This window comes from Labeo rohita, chromosome 2 (assembly GCF_022985175.1).
Source record: "Labeo rohita strain BAU-BD-2019 chromosome 2, IGBB_LRoh.1.0, whole genome shotgun sequence".
Classification (NCBI taxonomy): Eukaryota; Metazoa; Chordata; class Actinopteri; order Cypriniformes; family Cyprinidae; genus Labeo; species Labeo rohita.
Genome location: NC_066870.1, coordinates 37049937 through 37074363, shown reverse-complemented (window position 1 = coordinate 37074363; position 24427 = coordinate 37049937). Strand labels below are relative to the sequence as shown.

Here is a 24427-nt window from a genome sequence, read left to right as displayed (position 1 = left end):
ATTATAGTGTGTTGATCCAAGGATTTCTTAATACTAATGGATCGCATAAGCTTAATGGATGGCATGAGCTCTTGTTATATTAATGCTGAGGGACGTTGATGTTGCAGTGGCATCTTTGCAATTAGTTATTCTAGTATGAATAGCTTTAAAATCAAAGTAGGTGGCCCCAATTGAAGAATCATTACATTTTATGCCTCTCACATTAAGTGCAAATACTATGTACTGTACTATCTGTGTTATATGTCAAAAATCACAAACAGTTGCAACAAAGCATTCGAAATGTGCATTTAGACTGTGCAGGGAGTATAAACATGGCATTAAAGTTTATCTATCTGTCTATCTATCTGTTTTTAATGCAACATTTTCCACAAGTTTATAAATGTACAATATTAGAATTATTTATTTGGGATTACAGGTTTTGTAGGATGCTTCTTGTATACTGTTTATAATTTTATAAACAAAATGCACATATGTGACCCTGGACCACAAAACCAGTCATGAGGGTCAATTTTTTGAAACTGAGATTTATAAGCTGAATAAATAAGTTTTCCACTGATGTATGGTTTGTTAGGACAAAATTTGGCTGAGATACAACTATTTGAAAATCTGGAAACTGAAGTTGCAAAAAATCACAATATTGAGAAAATCGCCTTTAAAGTTGTCAAAAATAAAGAGATATTTGAAAATCTGGAATCTGAGGGTGCCAAAAGTAAAATGTTGAGAAAATCGCCTTTAAGGTTGTTCAAAGTTCTTAGCATTGCATATTACTAATCAAAACTTAAGTTTTTATATATTTACAGTAGGAAATTTACAAAATATCTTCATGGAACATAATCTTTACCTAATAGCCTTACAGTTTTGGGCATAAAAGAAAAATCAATAATTTTGACCCATACAATGTATTTTTGGCTATTGCTACAAATATACTTGTGCTACTTAAGACTGGTTTTGTGTTCCAAGGTCACATACTAAGTGCAAATACTATTTATGCATTGGATGTTGCAGTTTACTCACGTATATGTCAAAAATCATGAACATAAACTATCTGTCTTTCTTTAAAAATATGCAAATCTTAATGCAAAATTTTCCACAAGTTTATAAATGTACAATATTAGAATTATTTATTTGGGATTACAGGTTTTGTAGGATGCTTCTTGTATACTGTTTATAATTTTATAAATAAAATGCACATATGTGACCCTGGACCACAAAACCAGTCATAAAGGCCAATTTTTTGAAACTGAGATTTATATCTTAAAGCTGAATAAATAAGCTTTCCACTGATGTATGGTTTGTTAGGACAAAATTTGCTGAGATACAGCTATTTGAAAATCTGGAATCTGAAGTTAAAAAAAAAATCTAAATATTGAGAAAAATCGGCTTTAAAGTTAATGCATAGCATTAATCAAAAAATAAGTTTTGATATATTTACAGTAGGAAATTTACAAAATATCTTTATGGAACATGATCTTTACCTAATATCCTTACAATTTTCAGCATAAAAGAAAAATCAATAATTTTGACCCATACAGTGTATTTTTGGCTATTGCTACAAATATACCTGTGCTACTTAAGACTGGTTTTGTGTTCCAGGGTCAGATATTAAGTGCAAATACTATCTGTACTGAACTATCTGTTTGTGCAAATACTATTAATGTATTGGCTGTTGCAGTTTACTCACTTATACGTCACAAATCACAAACAGTTGCAACAAAGCATATAAAAGGTGCAGTTGAACCATGTAGGGACTGTAAAAATGACAATAAAGTTAGACTAACTTAAAAAAATATATTATTTTTAATTTAGGATTACAGGTTTTGTGGACGCTTCTTGTATACTGTTTATAATTTGATAAAAAAAAATGCACATATTGTGAATTGTACATTTAATTTCTGAAAACTTGGTTTAGATTGTGCATATAATATTTCCAAAAATATAAGAAATAAGCTTTTATTATCTTATATTATCTCTTTAAATGCATGCAAATGTTAATGCACAAGTATATATATTTCTAATGTTGTAAATTATGTGGCATTACATGTTTTTGTTATAGGCTATTCCATATATATTTGTTTATTATTTTGTGTATAAATTGTGAAATTTACATTTTATAGTTTAGGAATTAGGTTGCTTTTTATTGCAGTTTGCAATAACTTTTAATTGCCTTTCTATAATGATCTATTTGGGCTTACAGTGTTTCATAGGCTATTTTGCATATGCGACACCTCTTTGTCATTTGCATTTCTTGTTAACGCCTTAATTACTGGTTGATTTGTAACGTGATTTAGAACTGAGACGTGATTTGCATGTGTAACTTTCTTCAGTTGCTCTGTGCATATTGTCATGTAATCCAAAGATGGACTAAAATACCTTTTTTTTCACTTTCTGACATAGATTTTATTTACAAAATACTTTTTACATAATTTACATATATTACAGAATACATTGCAACATTAAATCGCATGCATTAATGCACATCCCCAAACCTGACATTAAAGCCATGCAAGCGAGGCATGAAGGAAACTTCATCAAGTTCCCACTGTAGTTGCTGAAGACTTCCAGTAGAGGACGGTGTTTAAGACTGGCATAGACAGGAAGTGATGGCCAGAACGGTGCGGATTTGGCCGTGTTGACTGAGGAAAGTGTGGCTCTCGTAGTCTTGAGGAACACAAGCGTTGCCCTGTCCTTCAGCCCACAGCAGACATTCACCGAGATCAGACGCACTCCTGCAAAAACACATGAGTTTGTTAGTCCACAAACATCCACAAAGGCAAAGGTTCAAAATTGCACTAAGTTGTACTTTTACACTGTAAAAAATCAGTTTAAAATGATATATAGTGATGTACAGTATAGCGATATAAAATGATATACAATAATACATAGTGATAATATAATGTGATGTAATGTTGAATCTGTTGAAACATTCTCTTGTATTGTCAAAATGTGCCAGTGGTACATTTCTTCATCCAAGTATTTAACAATATCACACAGCCACAGCATTATTTCTCACTAAGCCAAGAGCCTTTTGTGTGTCAGCTGATTTTTACATTTGAAATGTTCATTAACATGTTTAAAGTTGTTAATGTTAATTGAAACCTCGTACAGTGAATTTGAGCTAAAGTTTGATTTGAGGACAGAAACAACTACAACATAAAGATCTAAACATAAAAATATAAAAAGTTTTATATCTATAAATCCTGTTAACATGTATACTTTTATATACATTACAGGTCAAAATGATTTGATCAAAAATACATTAAAAACAGTAAAAAAAAATCTTACAATTTAAAACAACTGCTTTTTCTTTGATCTAGCTTTCATTTATTTGATAAAAAAATAATAAAAACACTAATAATTTGAAAAAATATTACAATTTAAAACAACTCTTTTCTATTTTAATATATTTAAAAATGCAATTTATTTCTATGATCAAAGCTGAATTTTTAGCATCATTACTCCAGTCTTCAGTGTCACATGATCCTTCAGAAATCATTCTAAGATAATGATTTGTGGCTCAAGAAACATTTCTGATTATTATCAGTGTTAAAAACAGTTGTGCTGCCCAATATTTTTGTGAAAACTGATACACTACCATTCAAAAGTATGGAGTAAAAAAAAAAAAAAGTAATGCTTTTATTCAGCAAGGACAAATTAAACTGATTAAAAGTGACAGTAAAGACATTTATAATGCAGAAAAAGAAACAAATTTTATATTTTGTATTTATAAATATATCACAGTTCCCAGAAAAAAAATTAAGCAGCAAAACATTGATACTAATGAGAACCATTATTAATTCTTAAGCAACAATCCAGCAGCAAATCAGCATATTAGAATAATTTCTGAAGGATCATGTGACACTGAAGACTGGAGTAGTGATGCTGATAATTCAGCTTTGATCACTGGAATAAATTACATTTTAACACATATTCAAATAGAAAACATGTTTTAAATTGTAATAATATTGTGAAATTTATCAAACGAATGCAAGCTTGGTGAGACTTGATTAAAAAACATCTATTGAAATTTTAATGTGTTACCATTCTACTTTTGATAATACCTTAGAAAACAATGGAAACCACATATATAATTAACTAAAAAGAGACTTTGCATTAAAGCCTGATCAAAGTGTCAAAGCAAACAGCGTTGTGTTTTAGTGTGCACTGTAAAGTGTGTGTGTGTTTGCTTAGCTGTGTGTAAAGTCAGCGAGTGCGGCGTGTACCTGAGAAGACAGCGGCTCCCTGAGGTGCAGCTTCCCAAACATCTGCCGACATCTATTTCCTGTAAGAACATTAGCAACACAAGAGAAAGAAGCCATCAGTTCACCACCTGCTGTTAATGCGGGACGGCCTCTTAACATGCTAAGTGCTTTGATTTGGCACCTGCAGGGACCATTTGTGGCCTCCTCGCACCTTTTGCGAGTGCGGCGACAGACAGAGAACGTTCAGCAAGCACACGAGATCTCCATTAAACTTCAACATGATTAAATGGCTTAATATCTGTTTTAGAAATTAACTAACACTTGATGAATTTAAAACTGATTTTCAGGGGTGTTTTCCCTTTATAAAAACATGCATGTCAAATACTTTAAACTGAATAAATTAAATAGAACACAATATAATATCTGTTTTAGATAACATTAAATATAAACAATTCATTTTTGTCTCTGCATTTAAAATATTTGGGACAAACATTTTGCCTTATAATTATGTTTTTTTTTTTTGCATCTATTGTTATTGCAAGTATCATTTTTTTTTTTTTTTTACATTTTAGGACATGCACACTTGTTTTGAGTATAAATGAAGGCTATGCTAAGTAGTTGTTTAGGGTGCAACATCATGCATATCCAAACTTGAGTTCATTGCTGTCCAATTATGGAAATGTGAACTGGAAATGTTTGGAAAGGGGAAATGGATCAGGAACCTGATCTTTAGGTATAACAAATGGAGAAAACACATGGAAATGACTAATTTCCTTTCTAACTAGCAGCAGTTCCTGGTGTGAGATCATTTGCTTCAGTATCAGATCATTGAATTTAATTTCAGTAAAGACTAGTTATTAGTTTGTCCTGTCAGAGGCTCTTATTTACCTTTTCGAGCCTCCAATCTAAGCTTTAACTAACTCGCGGACCACTGTAATATGTAATTATATCATAAATTTAATTTATATCTAATATCTAAAATGCTGCTTTAATTAATAACATCAACAACCATTATTTCATTATGCTTGTTTTTAGATTCAACTAATAAAAGATTTTTACATTTGACGACTGAAGCAAACAAATTAGACAGAGATGAAATATACTGGCTCTAAAATTTTAAAAGTAAATGAACAGCTATTAGAAATTGGTTGAAAACCCTCGGAATTGTGAAAAAAGCAAAGAACTATTTGTTTTCATTCACTCAGGGTTGAAACTCAATTTATGCAGTTTATGCAACTACAATTGTTTGTTGTTTTACTCACCCTCAGGCTTTCTACTTTGACTCCGTCATCGTTGTACGTGATCTCGTAATGATACTCTACATATGGGATTCGGTAACATCCCTCCATGAGTTTGCATTGGGCCACCGTTTGGATCAACTCCACTTTGTTTGGAGTTTCAATGAGAGTGGAATCAAACTTAGTCGGCACGCATGAAAATCCCTCTGTAAGGTAAAACAGATAAACAATCATGATTAGCATCATTAATATAAGATTATGCATTTGTTAGTGCACAAATATTGGGACATTTCAGTTACCAGGATTGATTATTAGGGGTATATTCCAATGCACACTGATTATAGAGGGACTTTTATTTTGTATTTCCTTACCAGGTGCCCCTTTCGATCCGACACATTTGCCTGTGTCTATAACAGTCTCATATGGCGTCTCAGAGTAGTATGTTTTCAGAGATGGTGCTCGGACACACTGGCTCATTTTGGCTTCGCAGTGACAGTCCTCGATGATCTCGACCTCCCGCAGACCTTCATACAGCATCACGCGGTCCACACGCACACCGGACGGCTCACAGGTGGAGCTCAGACCGCAGGACGGGGAACCGCTGATGGAGTCTGCAGCTCCTGAGGAGGATGAATCCAGACGTCTCATCTATGATTATGAGAAAAAAAAATTAGAGTTGGGCTTCTAAGATGTAGCCCATAGCCCATATAATAGCCCATTATTATATTAAAATTAATAAAATAATAATAAGACTATAATAAAATTAACATTTATTTTATATAAATATCTAATTATAAGAATATAATTTATTATAATTATATATAATAAAATATTTAATATATTATTAATATATTTTTATATATTATACATTTTTAAAATTATTTTTTATTACAATATATTGAAAATATTCAATTTATTTAACATAAATTATTTTTTTATTTATATTTTTTATATATTATAAATAAAATATAATGTATAATTATAAAAAAAATTAAATATATAATATAAAATATATAAAATCACTTGCATGCTTGTTTTCATTTGGTAAAAATGTCGCCATCGTGTGGTCAGCTGTAAAATTGCTTTACCTTTTTGTGTCGCAGGAAATCGAGCATTGAGGAATATTTGGAGGTCTTTAGCCCCGCCTCCAGTAATGTAGAACGCGCTGATTGGCCACAATGCGTTCTGCACACGCCCACATCAACATTCACAGGACTGCCAGAAATATCTATCACAGAAACATAAAAGTAAGAAATTAAGTCACAGATACAGTCATGAAAACAGCAAGATTTGACAGACAGCATTCAAAGTGTTTCTATTTTTATTAATATAAAATAACTAAATCAAACCTTTGCCGATGTAGATGACGTGACTCTGGCGTCTGCAGCAGGCTCTCTCTGTGAACAGGTTTCTGGACTCTGTGTTTTCACCTAAAACAGCTGTGACTAAATGACACAAATAGACAAATAAGTGAGTTTAGTTAAAAACTGTACTTAGTCTGAGAAAAAGCATCACTTGCATGAATGAAAAGGCATGAATACTTGAAAGAAATTGTTCTAATACAGTCAATATAAATACTGCAAGTCTCCAGGGATATTATTAGTAACTAAAACCATTAGAAAAAAAATGTAGTTACCTGAAATAAAATAAATGCTGACTAAAATAAAATGAAATATAAACTTTTTTTTATACATTATTTATTTGAGCTAGTGGTTTTTAACATTTTTTTTTTATTTCTGTTTAGTTTCAGTACTAAAATAATTCAAATTAAAACTGGAAAAAAATAATAAAAATATATTTTTAAAAAGCTAATAAAAATGACAAGCACAACAAAATTACTTAATATAAATAAAAAAAAACTGAAAAAAACTTCTATTTTTAAAAAACTAATAAAAATTACAAGCATAACAAAATTATTTAATAAAAATGAAAAAAAAAAAACTGAAACAAAACTGAAAGAACAAAAACTTTTATTTTTAAAATGAGAAGCATAACAAAATTACGTAATAAAAATAAAAAATATAAAAATGAAACTAATTAAATATATAATTTTTATTTAGTTTAATGACTAAAATACTAAAACATAAAATGTTTTTAAAATATAAAAAAATATAAAAGGATAAAAACCTCTATAGACATATTAAAAAAAAATAAAAAAGACAAAATTACTTAAGTTAAATTAAAATGAAAAACATAAAAATAAAAACGAATTTAAAATATTTTTGGTCAGTTTAATATGAAGTACTAAAATGAAGCAAAAAAAAAAAAAAGTACAAATGACAAAAACACAACAAAATTGCTAAAACTAAGTAGAAAATTTTAAAAATAAATACTAATTAAAAATATTATTAAAGCTATAAAAGTAGACATCTAAAATAAAATAAAATAAAAATTAAATAAAATGCAGTACATACAAACATGGTCTGTCATAAATTGCTGTGGCAGTACTATGATATCAGATGCCACTGTACATGATACATACCATGACAGTGAATTATGACCATATAATATTCCAATGTATCGAAAGAGTGCTACAAAAACATGTTCTTTCTATACCATATATAATAAAAGTGTCATTTTAACTTAACATAAACATATTTTATCAATCACATGACAGATTAAATTCACAAATTGATTATAATGTAGTCACATGCTCCATTAAATAAAGATCTTGTATAATAACACATCTGATAAAAGATAAAAATGCTTATCACTCACAGGTCTGATGGACGGCGGAGAGCAGAAGAAACACCAGCAGCGGCAGTAAATCCATAGTAATGTTCCTCACACACACACCACACCAGGTTTGTGCCTTCAGTCCTGCTCCTCTGGGATATTTATACCTGTATCCACAAACGCCACGTGTTAAATGCTTCTGAGCGTGTCAAGTGAATGGGAGAGAACTAATCAAATTTCCATGACTCTAATGCCTGCTGTTAGGAGGGCAGCAGATCAAAGAGCATCTCCTCCACACCTCTCCAGCTCGCGTGTGCTGTCAGACCCATCCTTTCACTAATTAAGTACTTAAGGGACTTTGAGCTACTAAGCGGCCCTCATTCAAAGGTATTAATCATCTTTTATCTCAGGGGGAAGGTGTTTAGCACCTCCACTTAAAACAAAACGGGCTCAAAGCAAGTAAACGGGCCCCTGCCCCCTGTCGAGAGCGGCCCGGGACCTTTGTGTTTATTCCACATCAGGACAAATGGTGCGTGTGAGTCTGTTTCAAAGTGTAAGACTGCCTTTTCTCTTTACTTTTTCATGCTTATTAAAGATTAAAAGTTCATTAAAGCTATCTATCAATCTATCTATCTAAAAATGTCTATCTAAAAATATCTATCTATCTATCTATCTATCTATTTAAAAATGTCTGTCTAAAAATATCTATCTGAAAAATGTCTATCTATCTATCTAATAAATATCTACCTATCTATCTGAAAAATGTCTATCTATCTATCTAATAAATATCTACCTATCTATCTGAAAAATATCTATCTATCTATCTATCTATCTATCTATCTATCTATCTAAAAATGTTTATCTAAAAATATCTATCTATCTGAAAAATATCTATCTATCTGAAAAATGTCTATCTATCTAAATATCTATCTATCTATCTATCTATCTATCTATCTATCTATCTATCTATCTATCTATCTATCTATCTTATTTTAAATACATAAATACATAATGCATAAATTATAAATATATAATTATAAATATATATAATAATTATAAAAAATCTATCTATCCCTTTCTCTATATTTATATAACTATATAGTGTATAATTTATATATAAAAACATAGTTTATTAATATAATATTAAATACATAATTTATTATAATTAAAATTACATAATTTTTAATTAATATTTAGATATACTAAATAACTTAAATATAGCTCAAAAATTATAAAAATAATAAATAAATAAATAAATAAATAAATAAATAAATGATAAACTCAATTCATAAACTTTCAATTATTTATTTGGGATTATAGATTTCTGTAGGCTGTTTCTTGTATAATTGATTATAGCGTTGTGTATATTTTTGTGGTATGTTTTTGTGATTTGTTGGAAATTGTCTTTAAATTTAGTATATCTATCTATCTATCTATCTATCTATCTATCTATCTATCTATCTATCTAAAATTTTTATTTTATATAAATACCTAATATATAATTTAGAAAAAAAAAATTATATTTAAATATATAATCATTTATTATCTATCTATCTGTCTATCTATCTATCTATCTATCTATCTATCTATCTATCTATCTATTTTATCTAACCTTTCTGTATATTTTATACAAATTTTATATATATATATATATATATATATATATATATATATATATATATATATAAATATATATATGTATAAATATATATAAAACTAAATGTATTAATATAATATTAAATACATCATTTATTATAATTAAAATACATAATCTATAATTATACATAATATTTAGATATACTAAGTACGTTAAATATAGCTCAAAAATGAATAAATGTATTAAAAAGTTAATTGAACACATTAGGAAATATAAATCATTATCTAAAGTGTGAATCCATCAGCTGGTAATTTTCCTGTGAAAATTACTAACATACATTTCAATCTCAGCTCTATTGTAATATAATATTATATTGTTGATGTTGCATTTCCTACATTGTAATATTCAATGTGTATTGGGTGTGTTTCTCTGATGTTTCCTCCTTTTGAGCTGTTTTCACTTCAATCATTACAATCACTAAACAGGTTACACACCTCGCACTACAAAGACCAATGCCAACTGATTACGGCAATACTGCCGCTGATTAACCCACTAATCTGGTCAAAGAAACTCCTAAATCACAGCCAATCAGTCATGATTAGCTTTCCACTACCATGCTGTTTGCTGTGCTGTTTTCATCCATCAGCTTACTGAGAGATGTTTAGACACATGCAACAGTAAACGTGAATATGGAATGAGCTGTTTTGGCGTCAAAAGCAGCCATTTTTCCATGATAATGCTTTCAGAGAGAACCAGGACCCTCCTCCACATGAAGCATATGAATTGAGGGAAAGTTTCAAAGAGAAAAGAGGAGATGAATGAAGTTCAGATGTTGGAAACATGCAACAGTAAAGATAACAATGTTGGATTTTAGAGGAGAGAAACCGGCATTTAAACCAGACTGTTTATCAAAAGTAAAGTACCACAGAAATTTACAAGAATGGTTTGGAAACTAGATGGACCAACTGTGTAAAGTGCTATACAATAAATAAATAAATAAATAAATAAAAGATTGGACTGAGGTTTTGGTGTTTTAAAAATTTTACATGACATTATGTCAGATAATAAATTATAATTTTATGACCCAGGTCTAGAGTAGACAATTTTATGATTTAATTGACAAAATATTGTATTTATTAAGAAGCAAATTCTCTTTAGTTATAATGCAATTTGTGACACTGTGATTTTGCCTCAATTACATAAACTTGTAACTGCCGAGTAACAAAAATATATAGTATATTAAATTGTACAAAGATTTATTGATTCTACTTATTTAATTTTCTGTATATTTTAAATTAAATTTTATATAATATAAAATTGTAATCATTATAATCTCTGTATAATCTATCTGCTAGTAAAAAAAAAAAAATTAAGCCTAAAAATTAAAAATTAAAAAAAAAAAAAAAAAAAAAAAAATATATATATATATATATATATACATACACACACACACACACACATATATATATATATATATATATATATATATTTATATATGAGCATGTTCTGATTGGAAAAGCATGATTATAAATGCATATCCCATTGTCCGTTAATATTATATAATATAATGCTAAAAAGCATTAATATTATTTTAAAATTATGTTTTATCTACAATTTTAATGCTCTCATACATGTTAAACACAAGAAGTGTGTATTTATATATACGTAATAAATATACACAGTACACACATATAGTATGCAAACATAAACTTTTATTTTTAATCAAGTAATCGCAAATTATTCTTTTGCAGCTCTAAAATGTTCTGTATATTTTATTGCGAAAAAAGAAAATGTATTATATATATAATATATATATATATAAATCTATTTTATAGGTGTTATAAACCTATATTTTAACCTATTTTATTAATTCTATTCTATTATAATCTCTCTATAATCTATCTGCTAGTAAAAAAATTAAGCACATTAGTAGAAAACACAAATCATTATCAAAAGTCAAAAAAAAAAAAAATCAAAAGTCAAAAAAAAGAAATATACAGATAAATCAAAAATATAGTTTAGAATATACAGAAAATTACAATATTATATAATACAGTGGAGTTGATACTGAAATGTAATATATATATATATATATATATATGCATGTCCCATTGTTCTTTAATATTACATATTATAATGCAAAAAAGCATTAATATTATTTTAAAACTATGTTTTATCTACAATTTTTATGCTCTCATACATGTAAAACACAAAAAAACATGTCTACCCACCACGACTCCTCTGTCAGCAGAATGAACTGCAGCGGATCAGATGTGAGTCACTTTCTCTGTAACAGACAGACAGACAGACAGACATCAGACAGACATGTCCAGCTCCCTCTGATGCCAGACGTCTGGTCCTGATGGAGATTGTGGCCGCCTGTTTATCCTTCAGTCTGGAGGCGCTCAAGTAGACGTCCTGTTACAATCATCAGAGAAAAACAGTCTTGCATAATTAGGTCATATTATGCAGTTACACATAACTGACCTCTACATTGCTCATTCATGTTTGAAGAGAGTACTGGAGAAATAGATGTTAAAATAGTAAACTACTATGGGTGTTTTTCACCCCAGCGAACAACTTAGAATACTTTGGCAACCATTTAGAACACTCAGCAACTGCATAGCAACACCCTAATATTGTTGTAGCAACCACTCAAAACACCATTGAAAACTATGCAGAAAACCATGGCAACCACTTTGAAACAATTTAGAACACTCTAACAACCACTTAGAACACTGCATAGCAACACTCTAGCAACCATCTAACAAGGTTGTACCAACCATTTAAAACACCTTAGCAACCCCATAGCAACACAAAATAGGAGCCAGACACACAAACCTAAATTCTGCTTGCATGTGGAGCGAGTGACAGACAGCTGGACGCCGTAATCCCGCCACAGGAGGGGTCAGAGTTGAGTCACCTGTCTGTAGGTGAGTGTGTGAGACGGGATTACACACACATGAACCAGAGAGCGGCACTCTGTGTGACAGAAGCAAGCGGACCGCATGTTCATTGAGACAAGCGTTAATAAATAATACTCACCTGATTGAATAAGACTGTTCTTCATGCATATGACCAACAACACTGGGATCTTAAGGACTTTGAGCAATCTGGAACTGTAAATGGGCAGATCTGGGTAAACTGTGGATGTATTCGGACATTACAGGACATATTTGAGACTGTGAGGAGAAACCAGAAGACGCAGAGGATGTTTTTAAATATGACAAGCGGCTCTTTACCCCTAAAGACTGAGAAAAAAGGGAGAAGACAATTTCTGTGTGAGTTTAACAACACTTTTATACTCTAAACTGTCTTATTTGGGTTTTTTAGAACAAGGAAGAAATGTTTTTGCTCAGATGTTGCTCCTTCAGAGCTCAGGAAACTTTTTGGAGATCCCAGATGTTCTCCTGCGGAAAATAAATAAATAAATAAAAAGACATGAAGACACAGTTTTGGTCTTTGCAAATGTGTATAACATTATTTTTGAACTGATGAGAAATGTTTGAGTTCATATTGAGATCTCCACATAGGCTTGTTGATTTCAGGATAACAGACAATAAATGTGACATTAAATGGAGACCTTTTCTACAGTCCCCTCCATTTCAGGTGTTTGTCTTGAGAAAAAGACCCTAGTAATATCATTTTGAAATTGAGAAGATCTCAAAAATATCTCAATAAGAACTCAAATGTTTCTCCAAGTTCTCAAATGAACTGTTTGACAGCTATTTACTCATTTTATTTCTCATATGAAATTCTAAGAGAAACATCTGAGACAAAGTTGATACTTAAATGGTACTTAAACAGGAGAGTTAAAAAAAAAAAAATTAAACTCAAAATGGTCTTATTTGAGTTTTCAGGTCATGTTATGCTCAGATTTTGCTCTTTTATAGCTCATTAAACACTGTGGAGTTCTGAGATGAGTAGAAATAACTAAAGAAGACATGATTAAGACATTAAAAAGATTATTTGGAACTGAAAACATTTGATGAGAGATGTTTGCGTTCATACTGAGATCTCCACATAGGCTCCTGGATTTCTGGACAGTAGACAATAAATGTGAGATTAAATGGAGAAGTTTTTCCCCTCCATCTCAGGTGTTCCTCTTAAGAAAAAGACCCTAGTAATATCCAAGATCTCAAAAATGTCTCAATAAGTACTCAAACGTTTCTCCAAAGTTCTTTAATGCACTGTATGACAGCTACTGGCTCGTTTTATTTCTCATATGGGATTTTAAGAGAAACACTTAAGTGTCCTTTTTCATTGAGAAAAATAGGAGAGCACAGATTCTGTGTGAATTAGAAAAAATAAAATGTTATTGCTCATATGTTGCTCTTTCATAGCTCTTGAAACTTTATGGAGTTCTCTGATGTTCTCCTGAGATTTCTTAGTGGAAATAACTAAAGAAGACATGATAAAGACATTTAAATGTATTAATTGTGTATAGCATCACTAAGATTATTTGGACTAGGCAGCATCTGATGATAAGAAAAGTTTGAGTTCATAGTGACATCTCTAGATTTTTTTTCCTCCTAGACAGAAATTATAAAATTGAATGGAGACTTTTGTCGACAGGTGTTTCATCACAGGTGTTTCTCTTGAGAAAAAGGCCACCATAGTCTCCTTAGGAGATTTAGAAGAGATCCCAATATGAACTCATTGGAGAAACAAATGAGACAAAGTTGATAAATGTTCTGAATGGTCTTATTTGAGTTTTTAGGATAAAGAGGAAAATGTTATTGCTCATATGTTGCTCCTTCATAGCTCAGGAAACTATATGCAGTTCTCAGATGAAATTAAAGATATGCAAAAGATATTTCAATCAACTAAATGTATATAGCATCACTAAGATTTTTTGGAATAGGAAGTGTTTGATGAGAAATTCATATTGAGATCTTCACATTTGGATTTTTTAAGAGCAATTATGAGATTAAATGGCGACTTTCTCTTAAGCAATAAACCCCTGTAATGGTCTTACAAGATTCAGAAGAGATCTCAAAAATATCTCAATACTGACTCAAACATTTCTTATCTAGTTTCCCAAAGAACAATATAACTCTTGAATGAGTTTGAAAAAAACGACCTCTTTTTTGTAGCTCAGGAAATTTTGAGTTGTTCTTAGGTGTTCTCTTAAGACTCCTTAGTAGAATTAAGACTAAAAGACATGAAAAAGACACTTTAGATCTATATAAATGTGAATATCATAACTCAGATTATTTGGACTAGGAATCATTTAATGAGAAATATTCTCTATTCATATTGAGAGGCTCCCCTTCAGAATTTCTTTTTCTCTTTGACAGTAATTATGAGATTAAATGAAGACGTTTGATAAAGTCCCCTTCATTGCAAGTGTTTCTCCTGAGAAAAAAAACCCTATATCCTGAATAATCTTAACTGAATTTTAGGACAGAAGAAAATGTTAAAAATGTTGCTCAAATGTTGCTTTTTTTTTTAGCTCGGGAAACGTTGTGGAGTTCTTAGATGTTCTCTTAAGATTCCTTAGTAGAAATAAGATTAAAAGATACAAAATAGATCATTTAGACCTTTATAAATGTAAATAGCATGATTAGTCTGATTATTTGGACAAGGAAGCATTTAATAAGAAATATTTGAGTTCATATTGAACTATTGAGATCTGCCCATAGGTAAGAAAATCTCACATTAGACCTCTTTAATATCTGGATTTTTCCCACCTAGACAACACTCATATAAAATCAAATAGGATCTTTTGCTTCATCCTAGGTGTTTCTCTTGAAAAAAAAAGATTAGAGTAATCTCAGTAGAGATCTCAAAAACATCTCAAATTATGCTCAGATCTCAATATGAACTCAAACAGTCCTTATATAGTTCTGCCAAGAACCATATGACAGCTATTAAGTCGTTTGGGTCCATTTTTATTTCTCACAAGGTATCTTTTGAGAAACATCAGAGACAAAGTTCATACCTTAAAGGTGAACTCCACGTCCATAACAACAATTTACAAATAATTTACTCACCCCCTTTTCATCCAAGATGTTCATGTCTTTCTGTCTTCAGTCGTAAAGAAATTATGGTTTTTGAGGAAAACATTTCAGCATTTTTCTCCATATAATGGACTTTATTGGTGCCTTGATTTTGAACTTCCAAAATGCAGTTTGAAAGCAGCTTCAAAGGCCTCTAAACAATCCCAGCCAAGGAAGAAGGGTCTTATCTAGCGAAATGATCTGTCTTTTTTTTTTTCGAAAAATAAGAATGTGTATATTTTTTAAGCACAAAAGCTCGTGTAGCACAGGCTCTGGGACGCGCGTCCACAATGCTACGAATTAGTAATGGGTCATTCTTGAACGATTCGTTCAAAATGAATGTGACTCTGGAAGAACGAGTCGTCTCGGGGAGTGATTCGTTCAGTCGCACATGCGCAACATCCTATTAGGTTCTGTACTGGAATTAGTTCACCTGTTTCGAGTCTTCAGGTTTTTCGAGTCATTCGATCATCTTATGGGGCTGTCACGTGATGAACGAACGACTCAGACCCAAAAACTTGTCAGATAAGAGGTGAGGTGAGCTAATCATAAAGACCCAGGTAAACAATGACTGAATCTTTTCTGTTTCTTATAGCATTATAGTTTTGACGTGTTTGTAGTGTGATCAACGTTTGTGTAAGCAGTAGATGTGTTAGGGAAGTAACACGTAACATTTGAATTATATTTTGCTAAAATTAACGAAATGACTCGAAAAAAGATTTGTTCATTTTGCTGAACGAGACTCAAAGGACCAAGTCACTAAAATGTTCCGAACTTCCCATCACTATTAGAAATCACGTCTAAGTTCATCGTCTGTGTACTGAGTTTTGCGAAAAACTCTATCTTATTTTCTCCTACAACTTGAAAGGAGGACATCATTGTACCTTTTTGTTTGTAAACAGCATTTACAAACTTACTTGCACTTTCTTAGACTTTGGGCGTTTGCTTTGTAAACACTGGGTCTGTAGTTCCGCGTGACCTTTTGACATGATTCAATAGTACGTAGCGTCGTGAATGTGCATCCCAGAGCCTGTGCTACACAAGCTTTTATGCTTAAAAAATATTTTTTAAAAAATTCCGAAAAAAATGACCGATCGTTTCGCTAGATAAGACCCTTCTTCCTCGGCTGGGATCGTTTAAAGCCTTTGAATCTGCATTTAAACTACATTTTGGAAGTTGAAAATTGGGGCACCAATGAAGTCCATTATATGGACTAAAAAAAAATCCTGAAATGCTTCCCTCAAAAACCATAATTTCTTCACGACTGAAGACAGAAAGACATGAACATCTTGGCTGACAAGGGGGTGAGTAAATTATTTGTGAATTGTTGTTCTGCAAGTGTTCTCCTTTAAATAAAACATAATTGAGAACTGAAAAATCTCAGAAGTTCTCAGAAAGTTTTCTAAGGATCTGACTTTGGTATCTTAAGAAATACAATCACAGTTTAAGATGTTAAGATCTCTTCTAAAACTTTAAATGAGAGCGTGTTAGATAATTGTGGTCTTTTTTACAGGAAAAATATATAAAGGAGAAGGAGACTGGTACAGAAAAAAAATCTCCATTTAATCTTATTGCTTTTATTAATGAAATCTATTCCTTCGTACAGGGCAGGTGGCCCAGCAAACAATGCCGTCTCACCACAAAGAGCTCGTGCCTCAGCTGGCCTGGATGGAGGTCGATAAAACCACGGAGGAGAAGAAAAGAGTTCAAACGCTGAACAGAAACCTTTCAGTTGTGAGTCCGGAGGTCAGCTTGAAGCAGACACCCTTCGAGAGAGCCGTCTATGACCTCGGACACAAGGAGAAGCTTGTCGATGACATCACCTTCGGCAAACGGATTGGCTTTTATGAGCTTCGCGGAGAAATAGGCAGCGGAAACTTTTCCCAAGTCAAACTTGGCATTCACGACCTGACCAAAGGTGAGAGACAGTTTCTTTGTTAATTTAGAAATCATTTAAAATGTCTGAGTGTTGCTGCATTTGATGCAAAATATCTAAACCTCTCTTCAAACTTGTGTTTGTTCTTGTGTTGTGGACGGTAATTGAACATGTGTTCATGGCGTCATAGACAAATCTGGGGGGAGTCAAATCTGGGTTAATCTAATTATAATTAATCTTCATCAGGATGTGTTCATTTCTATAAACCCACCAAGAGGCCCACCCTAATGTCCTGTATAACCCGTCCTGTCACCATACGAATGTTACCTGTTAAGAAATTAAAGAGATTAGAAGGTACAAGCGTGGTCAAATCATTTCATTTTTTAATATTTTATGATTGTTTCATGTGTGCATTTGTGTCAATGTTTTTTTTTTTTTGTGCCCAGATCTATTTATTTATGTAAAAAACATATATTAAAAGTCCATTTCATAAAATACACCTCTTCTATGATGAACACGTTTAAAGCCTCCTAATCAAAATGTATTAATTATATTATATTATATTATATTATATATTTTTGGGGGGCTAGAAGTTTTTTTTTGAAGTCACACAAACTGACAATAAAAATGTGAACAATATTTGTAAAAAATAAATAATAATAATAAAAGTATGTTTTATCCTTTATGTTAGATATTTGTATTATTATTTTTATTGTTTTTTTTTTATTTTTATTGTATTTTTTTAAGTCGCACAAATTGACAATAAAAATGTGATTCGTATTTGTAAAAAATAAATAATAATAAATAAAGTATGTTTTATCCTTTATGTTAGATATTTGTATTATTATTATTTTTTTAATGTATTATTTTTAGTAACAATTAAAATGTGAACAGTCAAGATGTAAGAATTTTTTGTTTTCTTTTTTAAACAGTTTTATTTTAGTATAATTAAGATTCTATTATAGTTTTTAATAACATTTTGAATCAGTTTACTTTATGATTTTTAATAATTAAAATTAAATGTGCACAGCCAAGTCTATTCAAATATAGGAAAGTACTTTTTTTTTTTTTTTTTTAATTTTAGTTAAAGTTCTAGTAACTTTGTTGTCGTTTTAGTAATTTTGGTAGTTTTTGTGTCTTTTATACATGTCAATAATTTTTATCTCAGTTTTGGTTTTAACTATATAAGCACATCAAGTTGACCTATAGTTGAGCTGAAATATATATATATATATTTTTTCCCATGGTTTAAATTTTAGTTTTAGTTAACTATATTAACCCTGGTTTACTCCAATTAACATTTTCACAGTCTTTAAATTAAGAACGTATGAAACATACCTGACCACGCACATGAAATTGGCACATGCAAAACTACTTTTTTAAATGATTTGCCTTATTGTGGTACATTTTCTCCCCTTTTTCTCTTTGATTCCTCTTTCTCAGAAAGGGTTGCTGTTAAGATCCTGGATAAGCTGCGTTTGGACAAGCGCTCACAGAGGTTGTTCTTGTCTGAGATACGCTGCATGGAGAGACTGTCTCACCCCAACATTGTGCGTCTGTATGAGGTGGTCGAGACGTTTCGCAGGCTCCATCTGGTGATGGAGTACGCGCCTGGAGGAGAGCTGTACTCCAGGATCGCCACCAGAGGACGCCTGTCTGATCTGGAGAGTAAACTGGTCTTCTCTCAGATACTGTCTGCTGTCAAACACATGGTGAGAGACACTGTGCTGACTGCCTCAGAGTTTAACCTTTATATTTAGTTTTTTAAAACAGTGAACAAAACAAATTTAAACAATCTAAATTTATTTATTAAACAATATTTTCTTAGGTACAGTATATACAGCCACAGTTTGCAGTCTGCATACTGCTTTATGTATTCTGTATTCTAGGGCTGCATGATTAATTTCAATAAAACAGAAATAAAGATATGTCAGCAATTATAAAAATGCAATGTGACAACAGCTGTACTGTAAAATAGTTTTGTTTTTTTCATGATTTTTCTCTTTTACTCCAAAATATGTTTTGTTTATATATTTTATAATTATATTATAATATATAGCCTAACAAACCATAAATCAATGGAAAACTTATTTTTTCAGCTATCAGGTGATGTATAAATCCTAATTTTAAAAAATTGACCCATATGACTGTTTTTTTTGGTCCAGGGTCACAAATGTAGTGCAATCATTAAAGGGAACATCGGATGCACGTTTTCCACAAGTTGTTATGATTCTTAAAGGTCTTCATGAAATGTCTGTAGCATACTTTGTTTAAAATTCCTCAATGGTCATGTAAAACACCATTCTTACCTTGTCAACAACACCTTGGTTCACAAAGAGCTATTTTGGTGCATGGCTCTTTAAATGATAATGAGCTACTACTTGCCCCGCCCCTCTCTTCGGTGGGGCGTGTCAACAACGGTGCTCTTATTCAAATAGCTATTTACCTAGAAACCAGTTTTAGACTTAGACAGCCCAATGTTGCCAAGTCTGCGGTCTCCCGCGGAATTGGGCTATTTTAACACTGTTTCTGCGGGGTCATCAGATGCTAAGATCACTTTTACATGTTGTTTGAACATTAATGTGTGTTGGCAGTGTATGTACAAATCTACCCTATAATGACAAAAATCCATGCAGTGTTTTTTTCTCCATTGTTTTGATGCCGGAGCAGGGATGTAAGTTAGACAAAAATTAAGTGATCAAGGTGTTGTGTTGCTGAATGTAATAATGAACATAGTGGTCATCATTTACTCCCGACATCTGAGCTGCTGAAGATGCAGTGGATTACGTTTGTTTGTAAAGAGAATGCGCCTCCCAATCTACATATATCAGTCTATGTTCGTGCGAATCATTCGTGATCCAGCTTCACTTACAGCAGAAGTGAGTATAAGGGGTTTTTATGAATCTTTGGGATCGCCATTGCTAATAATGTACTAGTTAGCAAGTTTAGCAGCTAAACGCGGCTACAGTAAACAGGCTCGTCACTCCACAGAGAGAAGAGTGGGGCGGGGCGAGCAGAGCTTATTTGCATTTAAAGCAGCCTCAACCAGAATGAGATGATCTTTGCAAAGCTGATTTTGGCAAGGTAAAAAGGGTGTTGTTTTACACTACCATTGAGATTTTTTAACCAAAGTATATTAGAGACTTTTCATTAAGACCCTAAAGAATCATATCAACTTGTGGAAAATGGGCATCCGATGACCCCTTTAATGTCCGCGGGTTGAAACGACCCCAATAAGGTAATATTTTGCAGCTGCAATGCTAATTTTATCAGGGGAATCCCACTAAAAACATGTATTTTACCCCCATAACGCCATTTTTACCAGGGGATTCACCTCGAAATGGATTGGGCTATGTTTGGGCTAATTTTGAGTAGCAATTGGGCCGGTTTTGTTGTAAAAACTTGGCAACCCTGAGACAGCCCATAACAAACTGGCTGCCGATTTCTTTTCAGCTTTTCTGAGCTTGCAAACATGCCAGAAACGTAACTAACTGCAATAAAGCTAAAAAAAGTGGAAATTTCCTACAACGCTCCCTTTAAAGTATTGCATTCATACAGAAAATCCACACACTGTGCACTTGTGTCAGTTATAAAAATGTGTTTTACCTTTAGCATGACAACAACATCATCCACCGGGACCTGAAGGCTGAAAACGTCTTCTACACCACCACATACTGCATCAAGGTGGGCGACTTCGGTTTCAGTGCTGAATGCAAACCCACCGACATCCTCACCACCTTCTGCGGCTCTCCGCCCTACGCCGCCCCCGAACTCTTCCGGGACAAGGGTTACATCGGACCGCTGGTGGACATTTGGGCTCTTGGCGTCCTGCTGTACTTCATGGTGACGGCCACGTTCCCCTTTAACGGCTCGAATCTGAGACGACTGCGCTTCTGCATCCTGAGAGGATCCTACGCCATTCCTGCATACGTACCTGACGTTTGTCAGTACGTGATTAAGGGCACGTTGAGTCTGGTTCCCGCTGACCGCATATCCCTGGCGCAGATCATGTCCAGCGCATGGTTGAGGGGAATCGAGTATCCTCAGCCGTACACACCTGCTCCTCCCACACCTGCGCACCTGGCCGATGCTTCACGGACGCTTTCTGTTGAAGAGCGCTCGGTCAAACTCGCACTCGAGGAGCTGGGAATCACAGAGATTCACCTCAGGAACAATGCGGTGCTGGACTCCCGAAGCCCGCTCACCGGTATCTACCGGATTGTTCTAAACCAAATCCAGAGGAGCAGATCTGTAGAGTCGGCGGGATGCACTGCTCTCTGTCCCGCCAACACCCGTCCCGGCAGGAGGTGCTGGTCTCATCCTACGACCGTCCAAAGGAAACAAGAGCACTCCGCCGTGTGTGCCATATTATAGACAACATTAAGAAATACAGAGAGAGATGTGATTGACTGGATGGGTATTTCTATAAAATGAGGGTCTTTTCTACTTTTTTGAGGTATTTAAAGGGATAGTTAAGTCAAAAATTAAAAATTTGTCATCTTTTACTCACATTCAAGTTGTTCCAGACATGGGTTGATTTAATTACCAAGAAGACAATTTATAGATTTAAGATATTTTGAAGAATGTTAGTGACCAAACAGTTGCCATTGACTTCCACAGTATTTTTTCCCCAGTGGCCAGCATTTGGTTACTAACATTGTTTATCTTCTTTTGTTCTCAACAGAGTTGGTAACAACTTGAAGGTGAGTAAATGGTCATTGAATTTTCATTTAATGCATTTAGGTGTTCATAAGTTGTATGGCAAGCTTAAATAATGCATTTTTAGTAAGTGTCAAGATATAATAACAGCATTGACTGACAGACGATTAAGTTTTACCATTTAATTTATATATATATATATATATAAAACATTCTGCAGATGATATTCAGTGCTCACACACTTTCATTTTCTATAACGTGCAGTAAATGATTAAACTGTTTGCACTACAAACCAGTGTGTTCATAATTAAGATAATATATTAAAATAATATGGTGAGACACACTAATTTGCAATATCAAAAAGCAAAATGTGCTGTTTTGTACAGCTAAAATAGCTGGACGTGCATGAGATCAAAAGCTGGACCCATATAATTAACAAATGGACGACCACGACTAATGCAGATAAAGGTTTTTAAGGTTTTGAGCTATTTATTGTGTTTAAGTGTTCATAAATAGCAAGCTTAATTAATACATTTTAATAAGCACAGACATTTTACAAGCCTTATGCTACAAATATTCACTTTTTCAATTATCAGTAATTTACTGTTAAAGTTCAGCATTTGATTAATAATTATTCTTAAATATTCCATAATTCTTACTACCTTAACATTTATGGGATATTTAATCACTTGAAAAAGGGGAAAATATAATGCATTGTTTATTTTTTTATTAAAACAATGCATATATTATCTATTAATATGTCAGGTAATGAGAACATTTTTATATTTATATTCATAAAAAAAAGTTAAAATAGTTAATGAAAAAAGCATTAATTCTCCGTTTTTGTTTTCATTAAAAGGTACATATTTGCTGTTAATAATCAGTGTTGTTATTGTTAACTAAAACTATTAAAAATAGTTCAATAATAAAAATAAAATTAATATATATATATTGGCAACTGACTGAAATAAAATTAAATAAATACAATTACTAAAACTAAAATAATAACTAATTAATAAATGAAAATAAAAGCTCATGAAATATTATTGAATGCTATTGTCACACCCCTGGACTTTCTAGCTGGTTTCTCCCATCATCTCCCCTGCAGTTCTGTGTATTTTGATTTCTCCCTCATTGTCAACACCTGTGTCTGTAATCAGTCTGTGTGTGTATATATAGCGTGTGTTTCCCCTCTTGCTTTGTTGGACGTTAATGTTACTACCCTGTGTTCCTGTGTCTCCTGTGTTCCCTGTTGGATTTATTAAATACCTTTCGTTTATTTACGTTGTTGTTTGTGTGCTTCGTCTGAGCGTGACAGCTATAATAGTATATAAATAAATAATTCTAAAATAACACTGTTAATAAGATGTTGGCAGCCTATTAAGACAAATGGCTCCCATTTTGTAGAAAGAACCCAGGTCCATCTTGTAAAAGCTATTTTAATATGAGATATACATATAAACACTGTTTATATTCGAATGCTGAAGTATACTTTTCTATCCACCTTTTTCTTCACACGGAAGTAAGCCTATGGGTGAGACTTAGAGGTTCATAATTGGCTATAGGGAAATAATGAGAAGAATAACAACGAGCAGTAAACGGTAAAACTGTTTGCACTACAAACCAGTGTGTTCATAAATAAGATAATACATTAAAATAATATGGTAATTTGCAATATCAAGCAGCTAAACACGCCGTTTTCTACGGCTAAAAAGCCACACCCACTTTTACAGTAAGAAAAAGGTGAATAGATTGCTCATTTTAAATTGTGATGTATTTATTTATTGATTTATTTATTAGTCTGTAAACTCATTTTATCATAGCATTTGATGCTTAACCTGTCTTCAAGCTGAAGTTCTCTCACACTGTCAGGGTTATGTTCTGTTTATATTTGGTTTTATTGTTCTGTTCCTGTTTTTTTTCTTCCCCTGTGTTATTGGGAAAATGAGCTCCCAGTCTGCTTGGTTGTTAATTAGTTCCACACACCTGTTTAGGTTCTGGTAAACATCCTCTGTGCATTTAAACCATTAGTTTCATTTGTCCCTTTGTCCGTTCTCATCTTAGTTGGTGATTGTGTATTCTTTAACATTTACTTATTGAAAGACTGGACACCCATCACAAGGAACAAAGATTTTTCAGTGTTGGCTTTGAAAGCTGACTTTCCAGCATTTCCCACCTTT

At 32.3% G+C, this 24427-nt stretch overlaps 2 protein-coding genes across 6 annotated transcripts; one reads left to right on the top strand and one right to left on the bottom strand.

Annotated features, from left to right (window-relative positions):
• Nucleotides 1–2384: 2384 nt before the first annotated feature.
• pnhd (pinhead) lies at nucleotides 2385–17527 on the bottom strand. 5 transcript variants are annotated; one of them, XM_051124414.1, is made up of 12 exons: nucleotides 17351–17402; nucleotides 14794–14865; nucleotides 12756–13120; nucleotides 12552–12637; nucleotides 11942–12128; nucleotides 8156–8280; nucleotides 6787–6882; nucleotides 6526–6665; nucleotides 5809–6085; nucleotides 5462–5643; nucleotides 4221–4279; nucleotides 2385–2726 (listed from the first exon to the last, which is right to left on the bottom strand). In XM_051124414.1, the coding sequence occupies exons 6-12, from the start codon at nucleotides 8208–8210 to the stop codon at nucleotides 2576–2578; spliced, it is 960 nt and encodes a 319-aa protein (XP_050980371.1). In that variant the 5' UTR covers nucleotides 8211–8280; nucleotides 11942–12128; nucleotides 12552–12637; nucleotides 12756–13120; nucleotides 14794–14865; nucleotides 17351–17402; the 3' UTR covers nucleotides 2385–2575. The 5 variants fall into 5 exon arrangements, with proteins under 5 accessions (XP_050980371.1, XP_050980345.1, XP_050980362.1 ...); XM_051124388.1 differs by lacking the exons at nucleotides 14794–14865; nucleotides 17351–17402 and adding an exon at nucleotides 17438–17527; XM_051124405.1 differs by lacking the exons at nucleotides 14794–14865; nucleotides 17351–17402 and adding an exon at nucleotides 17438–17527 and having other exon boundaries at nucleotides 11942–11997.
• On the top strand, nucleotides 17189–23017 carry LOC127182046 (serine/threonine-protein kinase NIM1). The gene is made up of 4 exons (XM_051137148.1): nucleotides 17189–17198; nucleotides 17319–17630; nucleotides 19032–19300; nucleotides 21201–23017. The coding sequence occupies exons 1-4, from the start codon at nucleotides 17189–17191 to the stop codon at nucleotides 21960–21962; spliced, it is 1353 nt and encodes a 450-aa protein (XP_050993105.1). The 3' UTR covers nucleotides 21963–23017.
• The last annotated feature ends 1410 nt before the right edge of the window (nucleotides 23018–24427 follow it).

What these genes read in the sequence shown, in the direction of transcription:
- pnhd (XM_051124388.1), bottom strand. Translation starts at nt 8,210, where the DNA reads ATGGATTTACTGCCGCTGCTGGTGTTTCTTCTGCTCTCCGCCGTCCAT. An exon ending in CGGATCGAAAGGGGCACCTG is followed by an intron (nt 5,644 to 5,808) that starts GTAAGGAAATAC and finishes TTTACCTTACAG; the next exon opens with AGGGATTTTCATGCGTGCCG. An exon ending in TCAAAGTAGAAAGCCTGAGG is followed by an intron (nt 4,280 to 5,461) that starts GTGAGTAAAACA and finishes ATGTTCTTACAG; the next exon opens with GAAATAGATGTCGGCAGATG.
- LOC127182046 (XM_051137148.1), top strand. An exon ending in CATTCACGACCTGACCAAAG is followed by an intron (nt 17,631 to 19,031) that starts GTGAGAGACAGT and finishes CCTCTTTCTCAG; the next exon opens with AAAGGGTTGCTGTTAAGATC. An exon ending in TGTCTGCTGTCAAACACATG is followed by an intron (nt 19,301 to 21,200) that starts GTGAGAGACACT and finishes TTTTACCTTTAG; the next exon opens with CATGACAACAACATCATCCA.